General features: G+C 41.1%; 2 protein-coding genes across 9 annotated transcripts in view; one reads left to right on the forward strand and one right to left on the reverse strand.

The window, feature by feature from the left end:
• LOC127231843 (leukotriene A-4 hydrolase-like) overlaps positions 1-25,717 on the forward strand; it is an 820,404-nt gene that overhangs the window by 718,124 nt on the left and 76,563 nt on the right.
• The window catches only part of Lrrc49 (leucine rich repeat containing 49), a 96,289-nt gene that overhangs the window by 25,373 nt on the left and 45,199 nt on the right, over positions 1-25,717 (reverse strand). For all 8 annotated transcript variants that reach the window (XM_051197661.1, XM_051197659.1, XM_051197666.1 and 5 more), the window contains 2 exons: positions 11,349-11,496; positions 1,583-1,666 (listed from right to left, as the gene is read on the reverse strand). In XM_051197661.1, coding sequence (XP_051053618.1) covers positions 1,583-1,666; positions 11,349-11,496 — 232 coding nt within the window. The remainder of the gene's footprint in view (positions 1-1,582; positions 1,667-11,348; positions 11,497-25,717) is intronic.

Below are 25,717 nucleotides of genomic sequence, written 5' to 3' on the forward strand. Positions count from 1 at the left end.
TCGTCATGAAAGCTTTCCAAATAAGTCTTTTAGATGTCCACTAAAATTCATAGCACATTTCCCTAAATGCTGGTGGTAAGAAAAAGCTGAGGCAGGGGTGGGGGTGGTGATATTGAGATAAAATTTGAAAGTCAAGTTGACTCTGTGCCTGTCCTAGGCTCTCCTTACACCAGCAAGTTGGCAGACCTCTAGCTATATCAACAGAATTTCTATGTTCATTCTTCCGTGCTCTGGTCCTATCACATAAGAGGGTTCCATAGGCCTTGACTTTACTCTATGAATGTACATATATATATCTTGGATCATTCACTGACTCACTCATTCACATAGGCACTGGACAGACAGCAGCAATGGTGTGACAGGGAAGGTCACTTCCCCAGAATGGACCACTTTGGAAATGTTTGACTCAGGGTGACCAATTAATGGCAAATATTGCTCCTACAAATTTTTAAAAATACTACTGCAGCTAATTTTTATAAACAAAACATTAAAATGTAATTTTGATAGACCTTTGGGAGGGGGTGGTAATCCAACATGAGAAAATGAAAATCCTGTTGTTAGGCAATGTGTAAAGAGGAATCCATGTCATGAGAGGGCTTAGGCACACTGATGAATGGGATAAGGGACAGCCAAAAAGAGCTGGGAACGAGTCTGGAGGTCAGAGGTAATAGCAGGGAAGAGAACCACCTACAGTTAGCACATGCACTCTAGTTACTTTCAGATCTGTAGTCTTGATACGCAAGATGCTGGAGACTGGTTTTGATGCTAATTTAGGAATCATTTTTATATTGCAGAACAGTTCTGAAAAAGGCGTGTCCTTGTGCAGCCCAGATCCCTACCAAGCCACACAACACAGCCACCACTTGGGGAAAATATGGGTACTTCATACACAAAACTGTGTCCCTGTGGTCACTTTGAATTTTGCATGACACTTTAAAGAGAAAAGCAGCTACATAAGGAAAGGATGCTAATGATGACAGGGCTTAGTTTAGAGCCCCTGTGACACTCCTAGAAGGTAGCCATTCTAATCTGTCTTAACTGAACGCTGTGATAACGTGAAGTACTTTAAAAGATATAACTACTCAGGGAAGTTTATATCAGTTATGCTTGATTGCTTAGAACTACTTTAAAATGCATTATTCTTTCATTTCTGAATTCCTCGAGACACCATTTCTGTATCAAAAGTAATAGTGGAGAACCTTTTGTTTTAGGTTTTAAAAGCTGTCATTAAGAACTCAGAGCAAAGCTCATAAAAACATATCATTAGCAAAGCTCATACAAACATATCAGTAAAAATGCTGTCAATCACAGAGCTATCCAAAGTGACATGCTAATGCCAGGCAATATACAAATGCCACACCTGCACAAGAAATGCCCCAATTCCCGTTATCTTGCTGTTGCAGCTCTTTCTTCTACAATGCCCATCTTGCACATCTTGTACACACAGCACCTTTGTATTTCCTAAGGTCAGGGCTTATTCACAAAAACACAAACTCAGTTTTGAAAGCAATGTTTCTGCGGGCTGGCCAGCGCCAGTGTGTGTGCTCCTGTGCACAGTGGGGGCAGACACTGAGGGAAATACCTTCAGCAAAGACTGCTTATGACTTTCCCTCTTCTTCTCCTCCTCTTTTTTGGCTACAACAGATGCCACACGTCTTTCTTCTTCCTAGAAAAAGAATTTTTTTTTTTTTTTAGAGAAAGTATCCTGAGGTGTTAGCCGCAGTGCAATGAGATGCGTACTAACAAAAAACAGTCCCTGGAGGGAGGATTGGTATTTTCTCTTCCTTTCTTCTCACCTCCTAAATTCCAAAAGAGTTGTGTATTTGTAAGTCTCCACCTAACTCTGTGGGTGAATTACATCTAGCAGATTAATCCAAGAAAGAAAACAAGAGGAAGAAAGGGGGAGTCAGATTGTCCCACTTTTCATTATACAAGCTTTCCCTGTAATTTTGTCAATTCTACTTCAATAAAGATGGAAAAAATAAACTTGTGAAATGAATTCAGGACACATCAGAAAGATCATTCACCATAATCTTGACTTTATTTCAGAGATTCGGGACTGGTTCAATGTATAAAGGTCAATAAATACTATATATTATATAAATAGAGTGAAGAACGGAAATCACATGACCATTCAATTTGATAGGTGCAGGAAAGACTCTTGAAAAAAATACAACATCCCTTCATGATAAAAGTCTTGATGGACCACATCTCAACATGATAAAGACTATAAACACATGTTGGAGAGATAGATGGCTCAGCAGTGAAAAACACTGGCAGTTCTTTCAGAGAGAAGACCAGGGTTCAAGTCCCAGCATCCAAATAACAGCTCACAATTGTCTGTATCTCCAATTCCAGGGATCCACACTCTCACACAGATATAAATGCAGGCAAAACCCCAAAGCACATGAATAAAAATAAATAAATTTTAAAAGACTATAAACAATAGCCAATATTATAGTAAGTGGAGAAGAACCTAAACACATTCCCACTAAAACCAGGAACAAGACATAGGTGTCCATATTCTCCATCTTTAGTCAATATAGTACTGAAAGTCTAAGCTAGAGCAATACCACAAGGGAATCAAATAACAGGGGTGCAGACAGGAAAGGGAGAAGTCAGAGCATCTCTGTTTGCAGATGGTAGGATTCCATACTTATGAGAGCCTAACAACTCTACCAGGAATCTCTGAGAACTGATAAATACCTTTAGCAAAATGACAGGCTAAAAATAAATAAATACATAACATACAAAACCAATAGCCTTTCTATATACCAGTGACAAACACAGTGAGAAAGAAACCAGAGAAACATTTATACTAACCTCAAAAAATATATTAGGATAAACCTAGCCAAGGATATGAATGACCTCTATATTGACAACTAAAAAACTAAGAGATGGAAAGAATCCCATCCCACCCCCAAGTTCATGGATCATAATTTGTATCATGAAAATGCCCATCCTGCCAAAATTAATCTACAGATTTAGTGCAATCCCAATCAAAATTCCAGGGCCATTCTTTAAAGAAATAGAAAGATAATCTTATAATTCAATACAGGCAAAAAGAACTGGTTAGCCAAAACATGTCTGAACTAAAAGAATACCGCAAGAGGCGTCACCATACCTGACTTCAAGTCATACTACAGAGCTGGAGGATAAAAACAGCATGGTACTGACCCCAAGCCCAACTCCCAGGAAACAGCAAAGGAAAGGGAAGAGGGAAGATGGAGAGGAGGAGGGAAGCAGGGAGGGAGGGCAGGAGGGGAAAAAGCAAAATACAAAGAAATGAAGAACAGATGTTCTAGAAGGCATTGGCTTATAGTGAAACACAGTCAGTGACAAAAATCAGGCCAAAGACTGTCTGGCTTGAAACATAACTTGTAATACTGTTGCTGTCTAAATAAAGATTTGTTTAAGTTTACTTTTCTAATTTTAGAGAGACCAAAAGAGAGTTTAGAACCTAGCAGTATTTTGTCATATGATGTAGTTGTTTCAAAGGGAATGGAAATGCAGCATGGTTTTTGGTAAATTTAAAGTTCTTTAAAAAAATATGAAAAATAATTCCTAATTAAAACAAAACCAGACATAAGAAAAAAAAGTGAAATTAAGTAAAAATTTCAGAACTTTCCTCCCTAGCTTCACAAAATAGCTGGCTTAGTAATTATGCCAATTGGTTGGTTTACTAAACCTGCTGCTGAGTGCTAATGTTCTCCTCTGTTACAGATGGTCTAAGTGAAAAAGTACCACTTATCTTACTAGAACAACAACAACAAAAATTATCTATGATTTTAAGGATGGTGCAGTGTTTCAGAGTCATGGAGCACAATGGCTGTTTACAACTATCTGCTGAGGTGGCTGTTCAGCACCTGGCCAGTTAACCTTGGAATCCACTCAGTGGGTTCAACCTGCACCCGGGCCACTGCGGAAACCACAACCTCTGAACTATTCTCTGTGATTTCTGAAGGAGCAGAAAGACACTGGTGCCCTGAGTGGCCTATCTAGAAGATGAAAACTAGAAACATCAGTTATTCCAAGGGCCAGATGCTAATGCTACTGGAAGCTGTGTGGATCACGTAGGGCACATACTTTAGAGATGATCTCACCTGATTTTCAGAGAAAATGAGCATCTATTAAAGTCAGTGGGACTTTAAAAGGAATTTTGAACCCTGAAAAACTGGATTTACACCAAATCCATTTAAACATTGAGGAATGTGTGTGTGTTGTATACATGTATGTATATATATTTGCACTTAATGACTATATTTTAGCAGACACAATTATCAAATAGCTGGCTTTACAAATAAAAAACTGAATCTCTAATCATGAAGATGAGGCATGAGTCTGTTGGCAAGAAGGAAAAGAAACCAGAGAGTAGTTTTGGCACCTCTAAAAGACTAGTTCAGACTCTGGGATGAAAGCCACATCCATCCTTCATGTAGCTAAGAAGAGGGGCCATCTGAACCAAGAGAATTAGACGTTTTTCCTGACTTTAGTTTGCCCTGGAATACCCAATATAAAAACAATGTCAAGTTAATCAACAATGCCTAGATGACACTTGCTTCAGGTCACCAAGCTCTGAAATAACCACAGACTACCTGACAAAGTCCCCAGTGATAGCAGCTCATTACTTGGGATTTACTTCACTCCAGTGTGTTTTTAACAACACACTTTAGAACACACAGCTAGAGCCATTGTTTCCCTGGAGTACATAAACACTAACACACTTACAATCACAGGCACTGTGCTGTTCATCTAGTATCATTAGAGAACAGTGAAGTTTTTTTTTTTTTTTTTTTTTTTTTTTCAGAAGTTAAAATTAGGAGCCAAGATACCTGTCTTCTATTGCTCTTCTAATATTATTGCCAAGGACTGGGCTGAGGAGATGGCTCAGTCAGGAAAGTGTGTGCGGCCTGCCTGTGCCTACAGCCTCAATGCTGGGGAAACAGGGGTTGGAGGGTCTCTGGGTCTTACTGACCAGAGAGCCTGTTGGAATCAGTGAGTTCCAGTTCAGTAAGATACCATGCCTCGAAATATAAAGTGGAGAGAGACAGAGGACTACACCACTGTCAGCTACAGGCCTCCACATACACACACAGCTACATGTGCACATGCACTCACACACACATGCACATATACAAACATGTACAGACATAAAAAGAGTCTTAAGGAAGTTTATTTATTGACCATGCAAAAGAATATTGCAAATGTTTTTGGTGTAGGGGTTAAGTATTCATGACAGCTGCCATTTGTGGACATCTTATGCTCAGGACATGCTTCAATGATGATCAGTGCATGGAAAAAAGCATAAAGGACACAACACACTGGCTTCCAAATATCTCTCTGGAAATGACACATTAATGATGCATTTCTGTAGCCAAAGCATCTTACATGACCACATGTAACTTTAGGGACCTAGTGAAAGCCTTTCCCACACACCACAGAAGGAGAACCCAGTTTTCAGTGGCATTAGTAATGTCAGACCTTATGATGTCTTTCATCTTTTGAGATCAAAGTTTACATTGAACAAACAGTGTGCTTGAGATTAACAGTCTTATATAATTTCTCTTTAGAATTATGACTGCTCCTGCCTTCCCAAAATGTTGCCTTAGAAATAGAAAAGAAATTTTTATTTTTTTTTACAAAGGTGTCTTACTTTTATTATTTGTGTATGTATGTTGTATGTATGAGCATCTACCATATATGTGTGGGTGTCCTTGGAGCCCCTGAAGCTGGGGTTACAGACAGTTATGGACTCCGGATGTGGGTGCTGGGAACCAAACTGCCTCTGCCATTTTTTTGTGTAACTGTCTTTGTTCTACCTTTTGAGAATGTGTTCCCTCTTTTCTTTCCATCAGGTGTGAGAGTTGTTACAACCACTGCAAAGTCTTCCTTCTACTGTCTCTGTTCAATACAGGAGCACTGGAAACTCTGTAGATGGCTGCTCCCTGCCTAAAATATACACTGCAGCTCCTAGGCTGGACAAATGCTCAGTGGCAGTGTTTGCCATGCAAACATAAAGACACCCCCCCCGCCCCCGCCAGAACCTATGTGAATGCCAGGTGGGCATGGAAGCTCCCATATACTTCCAGCAATCTGCACTCCAGAGAAGGATAGGTCATCCCAGGGCAAGATGGATACTCAGACTAGCCAAATCAGTGAGTTCTAGGTTCAGTTGAGAAACATTGCCTCAGGAAATATAGCAGAGTGATCTCAGAAGACTCTGGTCCCTATCTGTATACCTATACATATGCAAACACACACACACACACACACACACACACACACACACACACACACACACACACCACATATATAAATACCCTAAAAACAATAGTTCAGTGGAAATCTGACCATTGAAGGAGGAAAAAAGAGAGATTATCTCCATTTTTTAACTTCTTTGTTTCTACAAATGAATATAGCTTGAAGCCATGTTAATGACCATTTCATAATTCACTCAATTTTGTGCAGGTTTTTCCATGCACATGACTCAGTCTGATCATAGTTCCCCACACTGGTGTTGGTGACCCTTAAGTCTGTTGCTGCTTCGAGTAAATATTCTTACACTTGAGCTAGGGATGTGTCAGTCGCTGCTGCTGATGTAAAGGCAAATATTGTTTCAACTGATCTTATGTTTCACCTTCTTAAATTCTTTTATTTCGCTAGACAAAAAGAAAGTAATCAAATTTGTTTTTTCTGTAACAGACATGAAACTGGGCCAGGTGTGGTGGTACATAGCTAACCTAGCACCTGGGAGGCAGAGCTCTATGAATTGGAGGCCAGCCTGGTCTGCATAGGAATTTCCAGGCTATCCTGGGATATCTAGGAAGATTTTGTCTCAAAACAACAACATAACAAAACAAAAAACAAATAAGAAATAAAACAACAAGGGACAGAGATAAAGTTCAGTTAGTTCAATGGTTAAGAACATAGGCTGTTCTTCCAGAGGTCCTGGGTTTAAGTCCCGGTACCCACATGACAGCTTATACCTGTCTGTAACTCTCAGGGGATCCAACATCTTCTGGCCTAAAATGGCACCAGACATGTATGTGGTACAAAGACATTCATGTAGGCAAGACACAAACACACATAAAATAAACCAATAAATCAATTTTAAAATAAAGTAACAAACACACATGCACAAACAAACACAACTGTAAACAAAAAACCTTAACAATTAAAAACTTAAAGAGGCAAGATGCCAAACACTTTAGGCTTTGTAAGCTAGGTATACTTTTGATCTCAAATCTTCTTTGCTTTATTTTTAAGCACTATTTTAAAACTTTTAAAAACTATTCTTGAGAGCCATATGAAGACAGACATGGATGGATTTGTCTATAGGACATTGTTTACAAAGCCTGTCTTAGGCTGGTGAGCTATTCCTGTATCCTCAGTGGATCAACCCATCTATCATCATCTCTAACTTCTCTAGCCTCTATCACCCATATACTTTATCAGGGTAACATTAATAGTCTCTCATCCAGACAATAACAAAAATGTTCAATAGAATGGGCTGGAGGAAAAGCCCACGGCATATCCGTGGAGATTCCTCAGAGGCTGACATCAATCAGTTCCTGAGTTCTGTGGGTATATATGGATGGAGAACTTGCAGGCACTCAACTTAGCTCAAAAAGGATGCAATAAACTGTGCCAAATGCTTTGCTCAAATACCAAAGAGATGGTCTATACCAATCTCTAAGAGAGACTAGTAATAATTAGTCTGATTTGATCATTGTTTTACACACACACACACACACACACACACACACACAGACAGACACACTTGTACCTCAAATATGGACAGGTATCATGTCAACTAAAAATGTTTCAGAAAGAAAATTCACTTTGCCTGAAAGGAGAAATGCTCAGTGAACTAACGATGCCTCCCAGTGAGCATTGTCCGGAAGGTTCCAGTTCTTTCAGTGAACCTCCTGCTGCCACAACTAAGGATTTTAATTCTTTCCTTTTGTGATAAGAAGGTGGGTTAGCTAGCCTTGCCTTTCAGCTGCTCTGCTGAAAGGCCAGAGTATAACTTTAAAAATTTATGCATGGGTGTGTGTATTACGCATGTATTGGGGTGTACATATCATGACAAGGACGTGGAGATCAGAGGACAATTTTCAGGAGGTGGTCTTCTCCTTCCATCGTGTTGGTCCCAGGGATCAAACAAAGTTGACAAGCTTGGCAGCCAGCACCTTTACCCTCTGAGCCATCTTCCTGCCCCTGGTATAACTTAATTAGTACAGCAACAAATCATTCAGTGTTCTAGACCAGGACTTGACAAACGTCAGGACACAGGTAAAGGGCCGGATTGTCACTTGATTTGTAAATGAGCTTTCACTGAATAAGGCTGTCTTCCTTCATTTGCATATTATCATATCTGCTTTCACACTTCCAGAGCTGAGCAGTTTCAGCAGACTACCTACTCCCCAAAGCCAAGTTCCTACTCTCAGGTCCTTTCTGGATGAACTTTGCTAATGTCAGTACTAGACAGGCTTGGGTCCAAACCTATTCCACCTTCATCTTCTGAATCTTTCCTCTACACTTGCTAAACCACAACCTATTCTTCCCAGGTGTGATAACTAAGAACTGAGGATAGCAGTGAGTAACATCACCTTGTCTTTTGCTAGTCCTCTGGACCAAATGCCAACATCCTCATGCCCTGGGATAATGCTTTTTTTACCTCTTGTCCTCAACCTCTCCTCCCATTTCTTTCTTCAGGCTGATGCCTAGATGAACAGCATTTTTGTTTTACATTGTTCTTTGATAACTTCATACATGAACATAATGTATTTTGGTTATTTTCACCCCCATTGCTGTCTCTTACTCCTTGCACTCCTGCTGAACTTCCTCTTCTCCACAAGTCCCTCTCCTAATTCCATCTTTGGGGAAGGGTGGGTCATTGTGTCTGTGTTCTATGGGGTTTAATTAGAGTCCTCAGCAGGGGTATGGCTGAGGATACAAACAAACAATACCCAGTGGCTACAAAGACCACAGAAGAAAATGACTCCCTGAGTAAGCATTAACTGCCAATAGCTCCTCAAGAAGGGGGAGGGCCTACCTTAAAAGCTCCTCCCCCACACATGATGGAATGTATCTTGTTGGACAGTAGTTTTTAACAAATTGTTTTATATAACTTCTAGGCTTCAGGAGCTCCTCTTATTAATCACAGGACAAAAACACTCTTAGTCTGCTTAGACATTTTTGCCTGCAGCTCTTCTCTCCCACAAACAGGCAATGATAGGCTGGATTCAACTGCTGCTATTAACTGCCACATTCCCTTAGTCCCCTCTGTGCTGGGCATGCCACCATCTGTGCTGCGCACCCCCCACCCACTGTGCATGCCACTCCTCACTGTGAACCCCCCCCTGCACTGTGAATGCCACCCCTCCGCACTGTGCACGCCTTTACTTTCCACCTAGACACCCCCTTCACTGTTATTCTTCCAGTCCTTAGTCAATGTTTTCTCATTTCATCCTTTGATTTTTTTTTTTTTTTTTAATTTCTCTGGCAACATTAGGAGTGACTTTGCTCTCTTGTGCCTCACAAATCCAGGAGTATGTAAGCATGTGAATGTGTGAAAGTGCATGCAAAACAGGCAAATGACAGAAAGACAGATAGACAGACAGACAGATTCTCTCACACACGGGGTGGGGGGGGGGAGCATGCTGTGTTTTCTAACTAGACTGTCTCTGTTGTAATCTGGCTGCACACCTGCCTCTGTGGTAGGTTGTAAACAACAGTGACTCTAATCTTCTCACTCTGGTGTCTCATACATAACCTACTACAGAAATCTTTGATCAACATGTGTAAAGAGCATATGAGGTATATTTTCACAGTGCTTCTTGGTCAAAATGAATATATAACAATTCCCTTTACTAGGCAGTTAGGTCCAAGCAACAGAACTGGCATACACATTCTAACAAAGCAGACATTGTGTTCACATACTAACAAAGTGGCCACTTGAAAAAGCAAACTGCAATCTGAAAGAAAGATAAGTATGTTATATCTTCAGTAAATACACAATCAGTTACCAATGGAATGCATGTAAGTTGCAGGGTGCTTCTCATGTATACTGCTAGGACAGACAGGTCTGACATACAACAGTGTGCAACCACATGCTCATCTACTCATGTATATTGCTAGGATAGACATGCCTGACATGCAGCATGCTCAACTCCTCAAGGGTTAGCTCTGCATCTCTTCTGCCTCATCATCAGCAGGAAGAGCAATCAGAAGCATCCAGGATGCTCAATTAAGAAAGACATGGAGACAATGGGAAAGAGAGCCCCTAAAATACAGATCACTGTTGACAGCAAATGTTTGAGTAAACAGAAGGGACAAAGAACAGTCTCTCCATCGTGGAAGAAGAGCACAAGAAAACACCAAGACCCAAGGCACTCAGGAATTCATCTACATGTTTAGCTATTTACCACTCACTAAATAGAGGTTTGGTATATTTTCAAGGACAGAGATGACCACACTGAGGTTATTCTTGGATATTTTCTGAGCAAGCAAACATCTGAATAAATGTGGGTGTAATGAAAGAGAAGCAGGCAGGTCTTTTTTTTTTTAATCACACAACTTCTTGGAGCCAGTGCCATGCTGGTATACCCTGTACCCTGGAGAATTAGATGCAGATTCCCTTAGAGAAGCAGCCACATTGAAAAGAAGAAAGTCTCACTATAGAAAATACAAACCAGAAAGAGAATGATGAGCAAAGGCTGCATACATTAAAAGGTATGACATCTTCATCAACAGCAATACCAGCAACCATAAAACTCTACACAAAGCTCCCAGGGGCCTCACACCATTCGGGTTTTTCTCCCACAACCCTGAGGTAGGGGGTACTCAGGTTTTAGTGCTTAACTTAAGGAAAAGACTGAAGAAAGACTGAATAACAGCTAAGGAGTGATCAAACATGGTGTCAAACTGCCCTATGGCCCCAGCATGACACTGTGTCACTTAAGGCACTCTAGTTTGTCATTTTGAAATAAATTACTAGCTAGAGTCTAAGCAAGAATGAAAAATAAATGTAGAGCTTGGCTTAAATGGAAGCCTGAGGATTTTAAAAGTCTTAACTGATTAAAGTGGCAATAGGGGTGATGGTTAAAAACAACTCTGTACTTATAATTATGAAGTACATAATCACAATAACCCATAATTTTTTTAACTTAGTTAAAATTAACAAACACCCCAACTTCCTAAGCCACATTCAGGGAAACAGCAAGGTACACAGAAGGTCACACTCAGGCAAGTAGGGATGTACATGGAGGCCACACTCCGGGCAGTAGGGAGGTACATGGAGGCCACACTCCGGGCAGTAGGGAGGTACACAGAAAGGCACTCACTGTGATTCTCTTCATGTCTAGCTGGCGCAGCTGGGTCATACTCTGAAGGACCGTGTGTTTGTACCATGACTCTTGAGCTATTGGATTGCCATCAAAGGTGATGTCTGAGAGGGAAGTTGACTCAGCAAGGCAGGAAACACTGTCAAAGCTGTAGAAGAGAGGCCACTGTGTTATCCTGAGGCTTTTCAAATAATAGTTCCAATTTTTTAAAATGAGACTTTTTTTTATGTGCACATTTGTGTCTGTGAGGGTGTTGGATCCCCTGAAACTGGAGTTACAGATTTGTGAGCTGCCATGTGGGTGCAGGGAATTAAACCTGGGCCCTCTGGAAGAGCAGCCTGTGCTCTTAATCACTGAGCTGTCTCCCCCATCCCCAAGAACCAGGATGACAGGCAGGTGCCACCATGTATAGCATGTTAGGGACCTTTGAAAGAATAGTTTAGATCTGTTGAAAATTTGAGGCAATATACAGAGTTTTCATATACTCCATCTCCCCAGCATCCCTCTACACTGTCAGGTAAACACATGTGTGAGTATATAAGGATATACAGGTCCAGCATTCCCTTGGTGTCTGACACTACAGTACTTACTCTCTCAACTCACACATCCCCTGCCCATTCCTGAAAGCAGTTGTTTCTCAGCTCAGCGGTTCCTTATATTAGGGCCTGGAATCAGCAACAGAGGCCTGGGAGGGGAATGCACTTTCTAGCTATTGTGACGCTGCTTCCTTTGGGCTCCTCAGATGGGAAAGGAAATGTGTGTGTACACTGCCCTGTGTGTATGCATACACACATACCTTAGCATGTCTCCATACAGACAGCTGTGTTTACATTAACTAACACGAGTTCATAGTGTTGTCTCCAAATCATCTATTACCCACGCTTCCTCCCCTTTCCTGTCTGGAAACACCCACTCCAACAGAGAGGAACCTGGCTCATACCACCCACTGCCCCCTTACTGGAATTTTCTACTCCAGTTTATATGTATAGAGGCACTAGAATTCTTAAAACTGTGCCCACAAAACTATCTTTTTGATCAAATGACCAATGTTATATAGGACACTGTGCCCCTCTGCACCCCAGAGATTAGCTCAAACATTTGCAATAGAGTCAGAGCCTGCATCCCTTCCTGGGATTTCTACATCCTTTGATGATTTTTTCCAGTGTTGCACACCCTGAAGTTCACTCTCTAGGCCTCTAACATTGCATGACTTGTAACAAATGCATAGCGATATATGTTTATTACTGTATGGAATAATTCCCATGGCCTTAAGAAACTACCCTGTACTTTACTCCCCCAAATTCCTGATACTCTCAGAGTTTTACAATTTCCAGAATGTTGGATGGATGGATAGAATCAGGTACTACAGCATACCCCTATGGAAGGACTTCTTTCATTTGGCAATATATACTTAAAAGGCTTCTATTTATGTCTTCTCTTCATAGTACATTTCTTTCATAACTGAGTAATAATCCTTTGTATGAGTGTATCACTTTCTTCATTCAACTACATTGCACACCTTGGCTGATAATAAGAGAAGCCTCACTGAATCCTTATTCACAGCTTTCTATGGACTTTTTTTTTTTTTTTAAAGAATCATTTATTTATTTATTTATGAATACAGTGTTCTGCCTGCATGTATTTCTGCATGCCAAAGAAAGGGCACAAAATCTTATTATAGAGGGTTGTGAGCCACTATGTGGTTGCTGGGAATTGAACTCAGGACCTCTGGAAGAGCAGTCAGTGTTCTTAACCTCTGAGCCCTGTCTCCAGGCCATCTGTGGACATGTTTTAACCTCAGCTGGGTACATAATAAGAGTACCACTGCTGGGTCACATGTGTGAGGAACTCCTCTAGGGCTAACAGCTCCCTGTACCCACCGGCATGTGGTGGTCATCAGTGTCTCTGGATGCTAACCACTCCATCAGGTGAATGGTGGCATGGTGTCATTTACTGAGCAGTTCCCTTCTGACTATCTCTCACATGCACTTTTGCCTGTGCTGTATCTTCCTGGTGTTTTCGGAGCTTTAGCTCATTTTAAGTGGATTCTTTGTTTTCTTACTGTTGAGCTTTACAAGGTTTATTAAAATATATTATGGCTATGTATCCTTTACCCAATGCATGCTTTGCAAGTATGTATTACCTGTTTCATAAAAAAATTACATTTAATAGCCGAGTGGTTATGGCAACCACCTTTAATCACAGCAGTTAAGAGGCAGAGGCAGGCAGATATCTGAGTTCAAGGCCAGCCTGGTCTACAATGAGGTCCAGGACAACCAGGGCTACACAGAAAAACCCTGTTGAGAAAAAAAAAAGAACAACAAAAAAACAGAAACAAAAATGAATGTATGTATGTTTACTTATGTAGTGTGTGTATAGATATGCCCATGCCATGGCACATGTGTGAAGATGAGAGGAAAACTCGAGGGAGCCAGTTCTCCCCTTCCATCGTGTGGGTCCCATGGATCACCTCAGGCCCTCGGTTATGGCACTGATTGCTTTTGTCTGGGAGCCAACTCCCTGGCCCCTCTGCATTCCCTTAACAGAGTAGGGGGGTAATTTTAATGATATATAACTTAGTAATCCCTTTTTTTTAAATCCTGTTTTGGTTTCTGAAGGCTGACTGGGTTTTCTTCCACAACTTTGTTTTGAGAGTTTTATATTGAAGATTGTAACCCATTTTGGGTTAATTTAATGAAAGGTCCAAATTCACGTTTTCCCACATTGATGAATCATCTGCCTTTTTGTTGAAGATCCTCTGACTGTATCTATGTGGGTATTTCCAAGCCTGTACTTGTTCCATTGATAAATGTGTCTATTCTTTTACCTCTGACCTGCTGCTTTAAGTGCTGTGGCTGCAGAGTAAGACTCTGTAATGCAGCTTTGGACTGATTCTACACCTGTCACTGTCAAGAACATTTCCCAAGAAAATGTGACATTGTACCTAATCTGGTCACAGGTGAACAACTGCCTTCAATTACTAGACTCCAAAATACACATCAGTCCACCACCCCCCCAGACACACTGAAGACCCAGCCTATAGCAGAGCTGCTTCTGTCAGCTGTCAACTGTTCTCCCAGCCAGCATCGTCCACTTGTGAGTGTGGAGGGGCCTGGGAACCATCGTGAATCCTGTATGTGCTGGTTAATCACCTCCCCAAGGACATGCCATAGAAAAAAAACAATCCTCAGCTTAACTGGACTTTATATCTCCAAAGGCTTCCTTCCATTTATTCCAGCACCTAGACTGTAACTGTTCAGTTCTAAGTGACATAGAAACTTCCTTTGTGGAGACTATACCTCATCTGTCAAGCACATTCCTTCCTCTCTTGTCAAGCTCTAGTAACAAAAGCAGAGGAGCATCATCTCCCCACAGGCAATGAACTAATTGGTAATGAAATCACAGTGTCACAGTCAACTCTACTTAACTGTACAAAACGGTCCTTAACAGGCTGTGTGAACCTTCAAGCTTTGTCCTCCTGTATTATGCCAGGACTCTGGTACTGGCCCTTATATATAAGATGTGGAAATCATATTTTGATACTTAGAAAAACCACACTTTGAGATTTTGATTTTTTGAAGATGGGAATAATCACTTTATAAATACTATTCCTGGAAAAAAAAATCTGGGAATTCATTTACACTGGAGTTTAGCAAGACTCAAATAATACAAACACTTATGTAGAAGAATATATAATATTTCAGGATTTATGTTAGAAATTACCATCTTTGAAGAAAAGAAGATACAGAATAGTGTGGTACAAAAACCAACCACATGACAGGAACAGTAGATTTTCCTCATTCTTTGTTGCCAGACAGTTCTTCATGTTTTGATCAGATTCAAAGTTAAAACGTCTGATGTGGTTTCACCTCAGAGTTGATCTTTACCGATCTCTAAGATGAGTTCACGATCTGAATGTGTGTCAAGGCATTTGAGACACATTGAGATAATTACAGGAAGGCACTTAAAACAGGCAGATGGAAGTTTGCAAATTTAAATCTAATAACAGCTTTATAAGTAGATTTGAATAAACAGATGCTACTCTGCACCAATGTCCTTCCCCAAAAATCAGTGACCGAGGACAGGAACTGAGAGGAGTCATGGGGGGACTTCAGACATGAAGTGGTTTGAAGAGAGGGTAGAGAGTTGGAGAGTGGGGATTGGAGGCAGGGATGGTGGATGGTGATGATAATGTGATCAGAATTGTAGTTCAGAAAAATCACAATTTCATAACCTTGTGTAGTGAACACAGAAAAGAAAAAGGTTATGAGTGGAAAGCTAGTTGTAAATTAGATGGCAGTAGGATGTGGAAAGTTGTCAGAGACTAACACATTAAAAACTATGGTAGTCTTTCTGAAAGTAAAGAGCAGGGGGGTCTATGGAAGTTTGTAATCATCTGGATGTGACAGAGAGAATGCTGAATAATATCTAGACTTCTCTCTCAAGTGACAGATTACAGTTGTTGTTACAGGATACATATGCTGCAAAATTGATTAGACTATGCTTCAAATGAGTATATTTTATTACATGTAAATTATTTCTCAAAAAGATGATTCAGAAAAATTTGAGACGACTCTAGAAGAAACACATAGTTACAGGACTGGATGAAACAACAGGACAAAGTCTAATTATTCCAAAGAACTTCCTCCTGACCACCCCCCCCCATGATAAATGGATTTTCTCATCCTATTCTTAGAATTATTTAAAAGATCAAATACTATTCAATAATTATTATGACCTGATGTGTATTAATAATCAGATAGATACACTGAAAGAAATACAAACAGTGTAGAATCAAAGAAATATGTGATGCCTTTATCCCATGATAGGTGGGTTCTATCTGTATTCTTATTTACTACCTACAACTAGACTGTAGGACCTATGATTTGTTTCTTATTGCTGTTTAGAATTTTAAAACAATGCTATCTTCAAAACTAAAGATGGATGAAAATGTCAGCTAACAAGGAATCTCAATTACACTTAGCGTAAATCTTCACAGCCCTATCTCTCCAGCACTCCTTTGGGGTTGGTCTAATGATCATCTGTTGAAAGAACGGCTGATGCCACACACAAAACTAAATGCAATCTTCAACAAAGTCAAGTATAAAGTGTGTTTGTGTGTATAGTGGAAAGCTATACACCCAGTGAATGTGGTCACTGTGCTACACTTCAGCGATCTAAAAGACTGGGAGAGCTAGCTGATCCACATCTGCAACTCAAACACAACCAAAAAGACTCCAGGAGGGGAAGCGACTGTACTTCTAGGCAGACACTGCCCTTGATGCCAGCTCCAGCAGCTCCCCACCAACACTCCCATATACACTTACATACTCACACCCTCTCTCACACTCACATTCACAACCACACACGTGGCCATGCTCATACACATATTCTCACAATACTCATATTCAGACACACTCACATTCATACAACAAACATGAAATCACTGGAAAGATCCATAAGATATGTATAATTAGTAAAGCTTAACACATCTAAAGAAAACACATTACAGAAATGGATGTTGGTGGTAAAAATGGTGCATTTAAGAGCTGAATAAAATATATTTGAAAATCTCAAGTAATAATCTGCTCAAAAAGTAAGGAAAGAAGAAATAAAGGGGAAAGGGGGAGTAAAAGGAGAGAAGGGAAAGGGGCAAGAAGGGGAGAGGAGAGGAGGACAGGAGTGGCAGAAATGCAGAGGCAAACAAGCACACCCAGAACAAAGCAGATCAATTGGAAGAAGGATTTGCTGACTGCAGTGGTCTTTGTTTGGCTTACAGGCTCTTGATGCTATGGGACAGTGGACAGATCCCAGGAACTACTCAAGTTAGACAATCAAACTTGATATTGGTTCCTAAAGCCAGGTGTTCAAACAGAGATAGAATAGAGGTGGACATTTATTTCCACCTGCTTCCTGAAGATACTCCCCAGCTCAACTCCCCAGTAGGAAAGGAGTGAGGTATTTCTTGATTGTTTTTAAATACAAACAATAATTTGAAGTATGAATCTGAATTGAACAGGTCTAAAATATTCCAAGAGGAAAAACTTTTTAAGACACCCAAGTCTGCTTAGTCTAGAGGACTCTGACAACAGATTAGATTCAAGGACCCCAACAATTATATATTAAGGGACAGCCTCAAATGCCCACAACAACAAAACAGATCAATTGTGTAAAGAAATTAAGCTTTCTGAAGACCTGTAAAAAAAAACAAAACAAAACAAAAAGCCAAAACCAAGCAAACAAAACAGGTGACATAGTCAGACTGGATAAGACTTCAAATAACTGGACTATGAAAATCCATACAGTCTTAAAACCCTAGAAAAGGCCCGGAGAGATGGCGAAGGCATTTAGAATACTTGCTGCTCTTACACAGGACAGTGGTCTGATTTCCAGCAACTATACTGGAAAGTTCACAACTGCTGGTAATTCCAGCTCCAGGTGACTATACTCCATCTTATATTCACTGTTGATGTGCACGAAGGTGTACAGACACACACAAACACACACACACACACACACACACACACAAATAAAATAACAAAACTTAAAGGCATCTATGTTTTAAGAAATAAAAGCAGGATTGAAAATATGAGCAAAATAAAAAAAATAAGAAAAATAAAAGAGTAGGTAAGGGACAAGCCTGTGTTGTTTTCTTGTATCAACTGGTCTTTGCAGAAATGAAAGCCACAAGATAATCTTGGGAATTATGGTTAAAAACTGGAGGAAGAAGGAGGAAAGTGGGTTGGGAGTTCATTTGAATCCCAAACACAATAAAAGAAGCAGACAAGGGCAATCAATGATTGGCACTTTGTTGAAAAGGAGATGGGACTCTTTACTAAAAGTGAAATAAGCTAGTAAGAACTGAGCCCAACAATCAGATCAGTTTTTATATAGTAAACAAGCTGTCAAAAGATAACAGGAGCCAGCTAAGCTCCAAGAAAATCTAGGTCCCAATTTTTATTTAGGTATCAATTTATAACCATTATTATTAAAGGATTAAAACACCTGTTCTGTTCCTAGATGTTACACACACACACACACACACACACACACACACACACACACACACACTTGAGTCAACAACACACAAGTATTTGAGCAGCTGGTTCACAGCTGTAAAAGGCAGAAATCCATATAGTGCCCTAGCAACAGGATGGGGTGCAGTGGGTGAGGAAAACAGGCTCCCCAACTCTCCCAAGAACATAGTAAAGGGAAGGGATACCTGAGCAGAGTCATGTGGGTGCCCATGCTTAGCATGCTAATTGTCATTGGAGAGTAGATGAGGAGGAGGAAGCAGGAATCTTTCCTATCTAGGTCAGGCAGACAGATGGCTGGAAGTAGAACACTGTCTTGGGAGTGGGGTAGGAGACCATGTCTCGAACACACACACACACACACACACACACACACACACACACACACACACGTGCGCGTAAGGTGAATCCACAGTGCTAGTGAACAGAAGGCTCTATCGTTAATGAGTGCAAAAAGAATGAAGATATGCACTCACACAAATATCTACTGTTATCAGAATTCTTCTTAACTGCTAGCAGAATTCTTCCCTGCAATAAACCCTTCCACAAGCTGACTAGTGCTTTGTGCCTCCCATATGTCCTTGGCCAGAGTGACTACTTCCAACTGGTATTTGACCTAATTAAGGACAATCAAAACCCTCTATAGCTACACTTCCCAAATGTGCACTTGAGTCACCAGGATCTTCAGAAAATGGTGCTGTGATCCAGGTCTAGGATGGGGCTTGACAATCTGAACTTCAGGAGAATGCTACTGGTCCAGAGTGTTAGTACTCAGGCATCTGTACTGGCCTGTCCTTGGGGTTCTGACAGGGTATGCTCTCAGCTGTAGCCACTAAGAGCATCATCTGAGCCTATTCACTACTTCCCCTTTAAAGGACCCGCCCACCTCCCCTCCTCTTTCCCTTTCTCTCCCTCAGTCTGCCTGTCTGTGTGTGTGTGTGTCTCTCTGTCCCTCTTTTCTCTCTCCTGCTGCTCCTGTACCTGGAGGCTGGTCTCGCCCCCTTCCCTTCCCTTTCCCCTTTTTATGATCCCTTTCCCTAATTAAAAAAAACAAAACAACAACAACAACAACAACAAAAAAAAACCCTCTGCTTGAACCCTTGAACCCTGTCGCATGGTGTCTTTCTCCTGCCACTTTTCTTAAATTACAACACAGAGACCTTGAACATTCAGCTCTTCAGAAACTTCCCTAGAGTTTGCAAAGATTCGATGCTCTTCCCAGCAGAGCAGTGAAGAACAGACTGGTACACTCCTGCCTGCTCTCCTACAACCTGCAGCATTCAAGTCTGCCACTTGGGGTTTGGTGTGTTCTCTGAAACTTGATCATACAGTTATAGGAAACAAAAGCCAAACATTCGATCTCTGCCAATTCAACAATGCCATCTTCCGTGCTTTTTGGGGGGAAAAATGTGTAAACAATGTCTATCTATCAACAACCACCTGCAAAACAAAACAACAACAAAAAACGAGTTCCTTAAGGAAAGCGGTGGGGCAGAGACTGCACTGAGCTGGGATAGGATGCAGCAACACTGGGTACCAGGTCACAACACTGGGCAGAGGTTTCCCTGACTCACCTGATATGAGACACTGGGAGCACACTTGAGCCTATTGTGCTCGCTTAGGAGAACAAAAGGCCAACACCCTGATGTGTAAAACAGCAAGACTCCCAGTCACAGCAGAAAATCCCTGCCCTTCTAGCAGATTCATTCTGTGCTTCCCACAAAATCTTACAGAGAAGTAAAAATGACAGTCTGTGACTTGAAGGTGTACAGCAGACGCTGCTGATTTATTTGTAAGCCACTGAGAAGTTTTATGAAAAAAGGACCTGAATAGACGTTTGTCAAAAGCATGTATGCAATCAGTCAACAGGCACATAAGAAAAATCAGAATGAAATTCCAACTGAAACCACAGTGAGACACTATCTCATCACATTCATTAGGATGACTACTATCAAAACACAAGGAATGGGTGTTGGAAAGGACATGGGGCACCATGGTTTGATTCAAGGGCACCTCACAGGTTTGTGTTCTGAATACTTACCCCCACCCACTGGTGCTATTTTAGGAGGCTTCTTAAGGTTCGGCCCAGTTGGCCCAGCAGGTCACTAGGGCATGGTTTTCAAGGTTACACTGCCCCTGGTTCTTGCCTTGTTCTCTGCTTCCTGGTCCTCTATAATGTGAAGGGTCCCCACCACACTAGTGCCTCAGCAGCCTGCCTTCTTCACCACAGGGGCCTGAAACCCTCCCAAGTCCTCAGCCAAAATGTGTTTCTGTCAGAAACTGTGGTCACGGGATGTAAAATAGTGCACGGAGAAAGGGAGCCTTTGTATGCTGTCATATACTGTAGGCAGGAATATAATATGAAATTGGTATGGAGCACCTTAAAGAACTGAAAACAGAGCCACCACGTGACCCAGCACCCCATTTTCTATCCAAAGGAAATGAAATGACAATGTGTAGAGACGTGCTGTCTTCCACGCTCACGGTTACACTACTCACAATAGTTTCAATATGAAACAATGTGAAAGTCTATCTACTAATAGCTAAATGGATACAGAAATGTGGTACAGTTGACAATGCCTAATGAGCAACATGTCCTATGCTGTCCACATGTATGTGCACATGTACACACATGCAAACACTCAAGCACCTACACACATAAATGTGCACGTGCACACATGAATTCACAGCTACACACACACAAACACACACACACACACACACACACACACGAAAGAAGATGAAGTGACATGTATGTACACAGCACAATCTTAGTCAACCTCAGAAGGAAATCTTGTTCTTTGCAACAAAAGGGGTAAACAAAAGGAAAACAGGGGACCCAGAGAAATAAGCCAGGGACAGATAGACAAATCTATTTTATCTTACTTACATGTGGAATCATAAACAGCTGACTTTATAGATGCATGGAACATAGCAGAGGTTACAAGGAGTTAGGGCAGGAGCAGTGAATACAGGGGTTAGTGCAGAGATCATGTTAAATGGACACATTTCTATTAGAAAGCATGTGTTCAGGAGAGCTGCTGTATTGCATGGTAATTACATCTCATAACAATGTATCATATTTTTGAAAAGTACAAATTGGTCTGGTCATTCCACAAGACATGCATACATATGTCCCACTTTGCTTTTTTTTTTCTGTTGTTTCGATAAACAGCACCACCAACAGCAATGTGGGGAGGAAAGGGTTAATTTGGCTTACACTCTAGGGAAGACAGAGCTGGACTCCAGGCAGGAAGATGGGAAACAGAACTGTATCCTACTGGCTTGCTCCTCCATCCCTTGTTCAGCTTCTTTCTTATAGAGCTCAGGACCCAGGGATGGCGCAGCCCACAGTGGGTTTGCTCCTTTTACATCAATTAGCAATTAAGAAAATGCCCCTCAGACATAACCTACTCAAGCCAACCTAATGAAAGGAACTCCTCACTTGGGGGTCCCTCTTCCCAGGTGTGTGAGGTTGACAACAGAAGCTAATTATGACAACATATATCTAAATCTCAAGTTGAACACCATAAAACAAAACAGTGCCCAGACACTAGCTGAAGTGTTGAACTATCCTTTCAGGTGTTTGCAGCTTATAATTAGATCATTGGAATAGCTTTTTATGCACTCAGGATAGATTTCCCTTCAATGCAAGAATCCAGAAGTTCTCTCACCTCCATTATTTGCATGCAATGGAGAAGTTCTTTTATTTGTGTATTTGTTTGCACTGGTCTTTGAGACAGGGTCTCTCTACATAGCCCTTGCTGGACTAAACTCATAGAGATCTGATTTCCTCTGCCTCTCCTTGCTGTGATTGAAGTTGTGTACCCATTAGACTGACCAGATGGAAGAGTTTTTAAAGGAGAAAACGGTGCTTCCTGTTTCAACCAAGTCACCTGCTCTGCAAGATCAGGCAACTGTTTTCCTTCCTGAACAGTTCACATTACAGCACCACATGAGCCATCTTTAATACTAAAGACGAACACGGAAGAGTGATGAATCTGCCTGTCTAATGAGTCCTACCATGCTTTTGCAGCCTTTTAGAGTTCAGATCTTCAATGCTATCAAAAAGCTGATGAGTCCCTAAGGCAATGGTATTCAGAAGTGAAAGCCTTTGGGAAGTAACTGGGTCACATGAGTTCTGATCTCAAGCATGAATACTGAAAAGTGGAGGACACTTTAGAAGGTGGGGCCTATTTAGAGAAGCGATCCTTAGGAGTGTGGCCTCAAAGGGCATATTTTATTCCCAGCTCACATCTCTACTTTCTCCTCTCCTTCCAAGCTGCCAAGAGCTTATGAGAGTCCTTCCACCAGGCATTTCTGGCATGATGTACTGAACTCCTGCATCCTAACAGCAATTGGGCCAAAAGACCCCAGACTGGAACTCCAGACACCACGAGTCAAAATAAGCCTGCCCTCCTTTGATAGCTCTGATATTCTGTCACAATGGAAAGATGATGGATACACCCTTTTTTCAAAATAAAAAGTACCTCTCCAAAGAGGCAAATATGATCTATCTGATTAGAAAGACTGATGGGTCTACTCTGTACACAGAAGAATCCTCAGTTCTCTTTGTCTTTTTCTGAACCACTGGTACCAGATTTGTAGCTCTGCCCCTCCCAGAAAAATGGCTTCAACTTTCCAACTCCTCTGCCAGCAATGGTGTGAGCAAAACTCTATTTGGAAAGTTATATTGAGAAAGCTGACTAGGGTGACTGGAGAGATGTTATGGCAGTTGGGAGTGTTTTCTGAATAATTTTGGGAACTGAAGTTCCCATCCTAGCACCCAAGTAACAAGTCAGGCTTCCCACAAATGCCTGTAACTCAAGCTTTTAAGGATCGGATGCCTTTTTATAGCCTTTTCATGCACACCCCCTCCCACACTTACATGCATTCACATAGATCACACACACATATTAAATAAAAATTCAAAGCACACCTTTAATCCCAGCACTCAAGAGGCAGAGGCAGGCAGATCTCTGTGAGTTTGAAGGCAGCCTGGTCTACAGAGTGAGTTCCAGGACAGGCTCCAAAGCAATACAGAGAAACCCTGTCTCAAAAAACAAAACAACAACAACAAATTTAAAAGCCAGGTGTAGAGGTGCATACCTTTCATCCCAGCACTCCAGAGGCAGAGACAGGCTGTGAGTGGCAGGTCAGACTGGTCTACAAAGACAGGATATTCCAGGGCTCAGTAAAGAGTCACTAGCAAAAAAGAAAAAAAGAAAAAAAGGAAAGAAAAAAGAAAAAAAGAAAAAAAGGAAAGAAAAAAGAAAAAAAGAAGAAAGAAAAAGAAAAAAGAAAATATCCTGATTATGGATATCAAAATTACATTCTGCTATTTGGAATCCCATTTGTCTGATTCCTGCATCTCTTCAATTGAGTCAAAACTTAAAGCAAAAGTTAAAGGCTATGACTACCAAACACCAGCTCCGTGGAAAGACACTCTGAAGTTTGTTCCTACATAATCTAACACAGCACAGTATTTATGTTTCCATCACAACGGAAGCATGCTTTCTTTCAGAACCACACATCCTGCACTTTCAGAGGCAGTTTGCTTAGTTCCTATGATCCAGTCAATGAAGATTAGGATAAGCTAAGTGACGGTTTACGATGTCTATAGGGAGAAAGGGTAACAAAGACACGGGACACCTGAGCAGAGCTTACAAATCTAACGAGTACAGTTTCAGCCCTTTTCTAAACTGTACATATCAATTATAAGGAAAGGTTTACACAGCAAAGCCAATCTTTCAGTTGAAGATTAGAGTGTATCATTAGCTCCTAGGTAATGGATTGTTTTATTGGTTTATAAGGAATTCATGGCCTGTAAATTCAGATAAAGGCAGAGATGATCTGTGATCAACAGTTTGAAAACCTGGTAGACAGAACTTGCAGTTTTAACCACGATGATACCAGACTTTTTGTCACAATACAAACTGCTGTAAAACAGGAGAAACAGAGTCCAAGTGATAAATAAGACAGGGTATAGGGACTGTGCCTCCTTGAGAGAGAGAACACATGAACGTCACAATCACCTTGGCTTCTGCCTGGAAACACTTTCCAGACCACAGGATGCACTTGGCAGTGAATCCAAAGAGAGAACAGAGGTGTTGCTAGGGAGAAGAAACACAAAGCAGACTGTGGGACTGGTGGGAGTCCTGGCATGTGGGTGGTGGGTAGTGAAGATAGATGTAGGTAGACTTTCCTGTCCTGCCAGCCACTCCCCAAATAACCACACAGTGACTTAATATTAATTATAAATGTTCTGTCAATAGCTTAGGCTTGTTTTAGCTAGCTCTTTTAACTTAACCCATTTCTATTCATCTGTGTGCTGCCTTGAGCCTCTTTTACCTCATGTGTATACTTCCCATCCTGCTCACTCTGTGCCTCCTGGCATCTCTTCCAGACTCCTCAGTCTGCCGTGACACAGCCGTTCTTCTTCCCAACATTCCCCCAGTTTAGCTTTCCTGCCTAACTTCTTCCTGCCTAGCTAGTGGTTAGTCAGCTCTTTTATTAAACCAATCAGAAGACATCTTGGCAAAGACACATCTTCACAATGTACAAAAAGATTATTCTATAACAGAAGAGTCAGCATTCAGAGAAGGAGATCCAAAAGCCTGAGGAGGGGTCTGCACACACAGAGCTGATATCAGGATGCCTAGCAAAATGCAACTGTTGGGGGGCTGTGAAATCAAGAACATCTAGAGCCCCCCCAGAGTTAGGAGACAATGGCATTCTAGGCAGAGTGAAGAAACCACTAAATATCCAGATTATGCACTGGAGCACTCTCTGCCCCAAAAGCCCAGTCTCAAGTACAGGATGGCTGTAGAAGATAACTGTTTTATGTTTCTCTATGGTAGAGGCTTTAAGGGTGGTTAAACAGAGATGTTGAGAATTGTCTAGAAATTCACTTCCCAGAGCTAGTGTTTACATTCCAAACAGAAATAAAATCTGGAGGCATTTGCTTACATTCCAAAGGCTAATTGGCTAAGATATTTCCCCTGTTTGCCTCAGAATACACGTTAGGGAAATAAGGTTGGGTGGTCTCTGGCTCCCCTCTTCCCTCTCCACTCTCTCTTTTTCTTCTCTGGAGGAGAGTACAGATGTGTAGAGATGAATTATGAGGTTAATGAGTTAGAGTCCTAATTGAAGTCCCTCCCCATACATGTAGGTAGCATATGCCTTTATCACATAGCCCCAAGGAGCAAAACAGAACTTGAGAAACAATTCAGGTAATAACCATCTCCAATGGATACAGAAACCCTGTGTTTAATATAAAGACAACATAAATATGTATTTTAAGAAGTATCATTTAGTTCTAGAATAAATGTTACT

The sequence above is a fragment of the Phodopus roborovskii genome, unplaced genomic scaffold (genome assembly GCF_943737965.1).
Source record: "Phodopus roborovskii unplaced genomic scaffold, PHOROB, whole genome shotgun sequence".
NCBI lineage: Eukaryota > Metazoa > Chordata > Mammalia > Rodentia > Cricetidae > Phodopus > Phodopus roborovskii.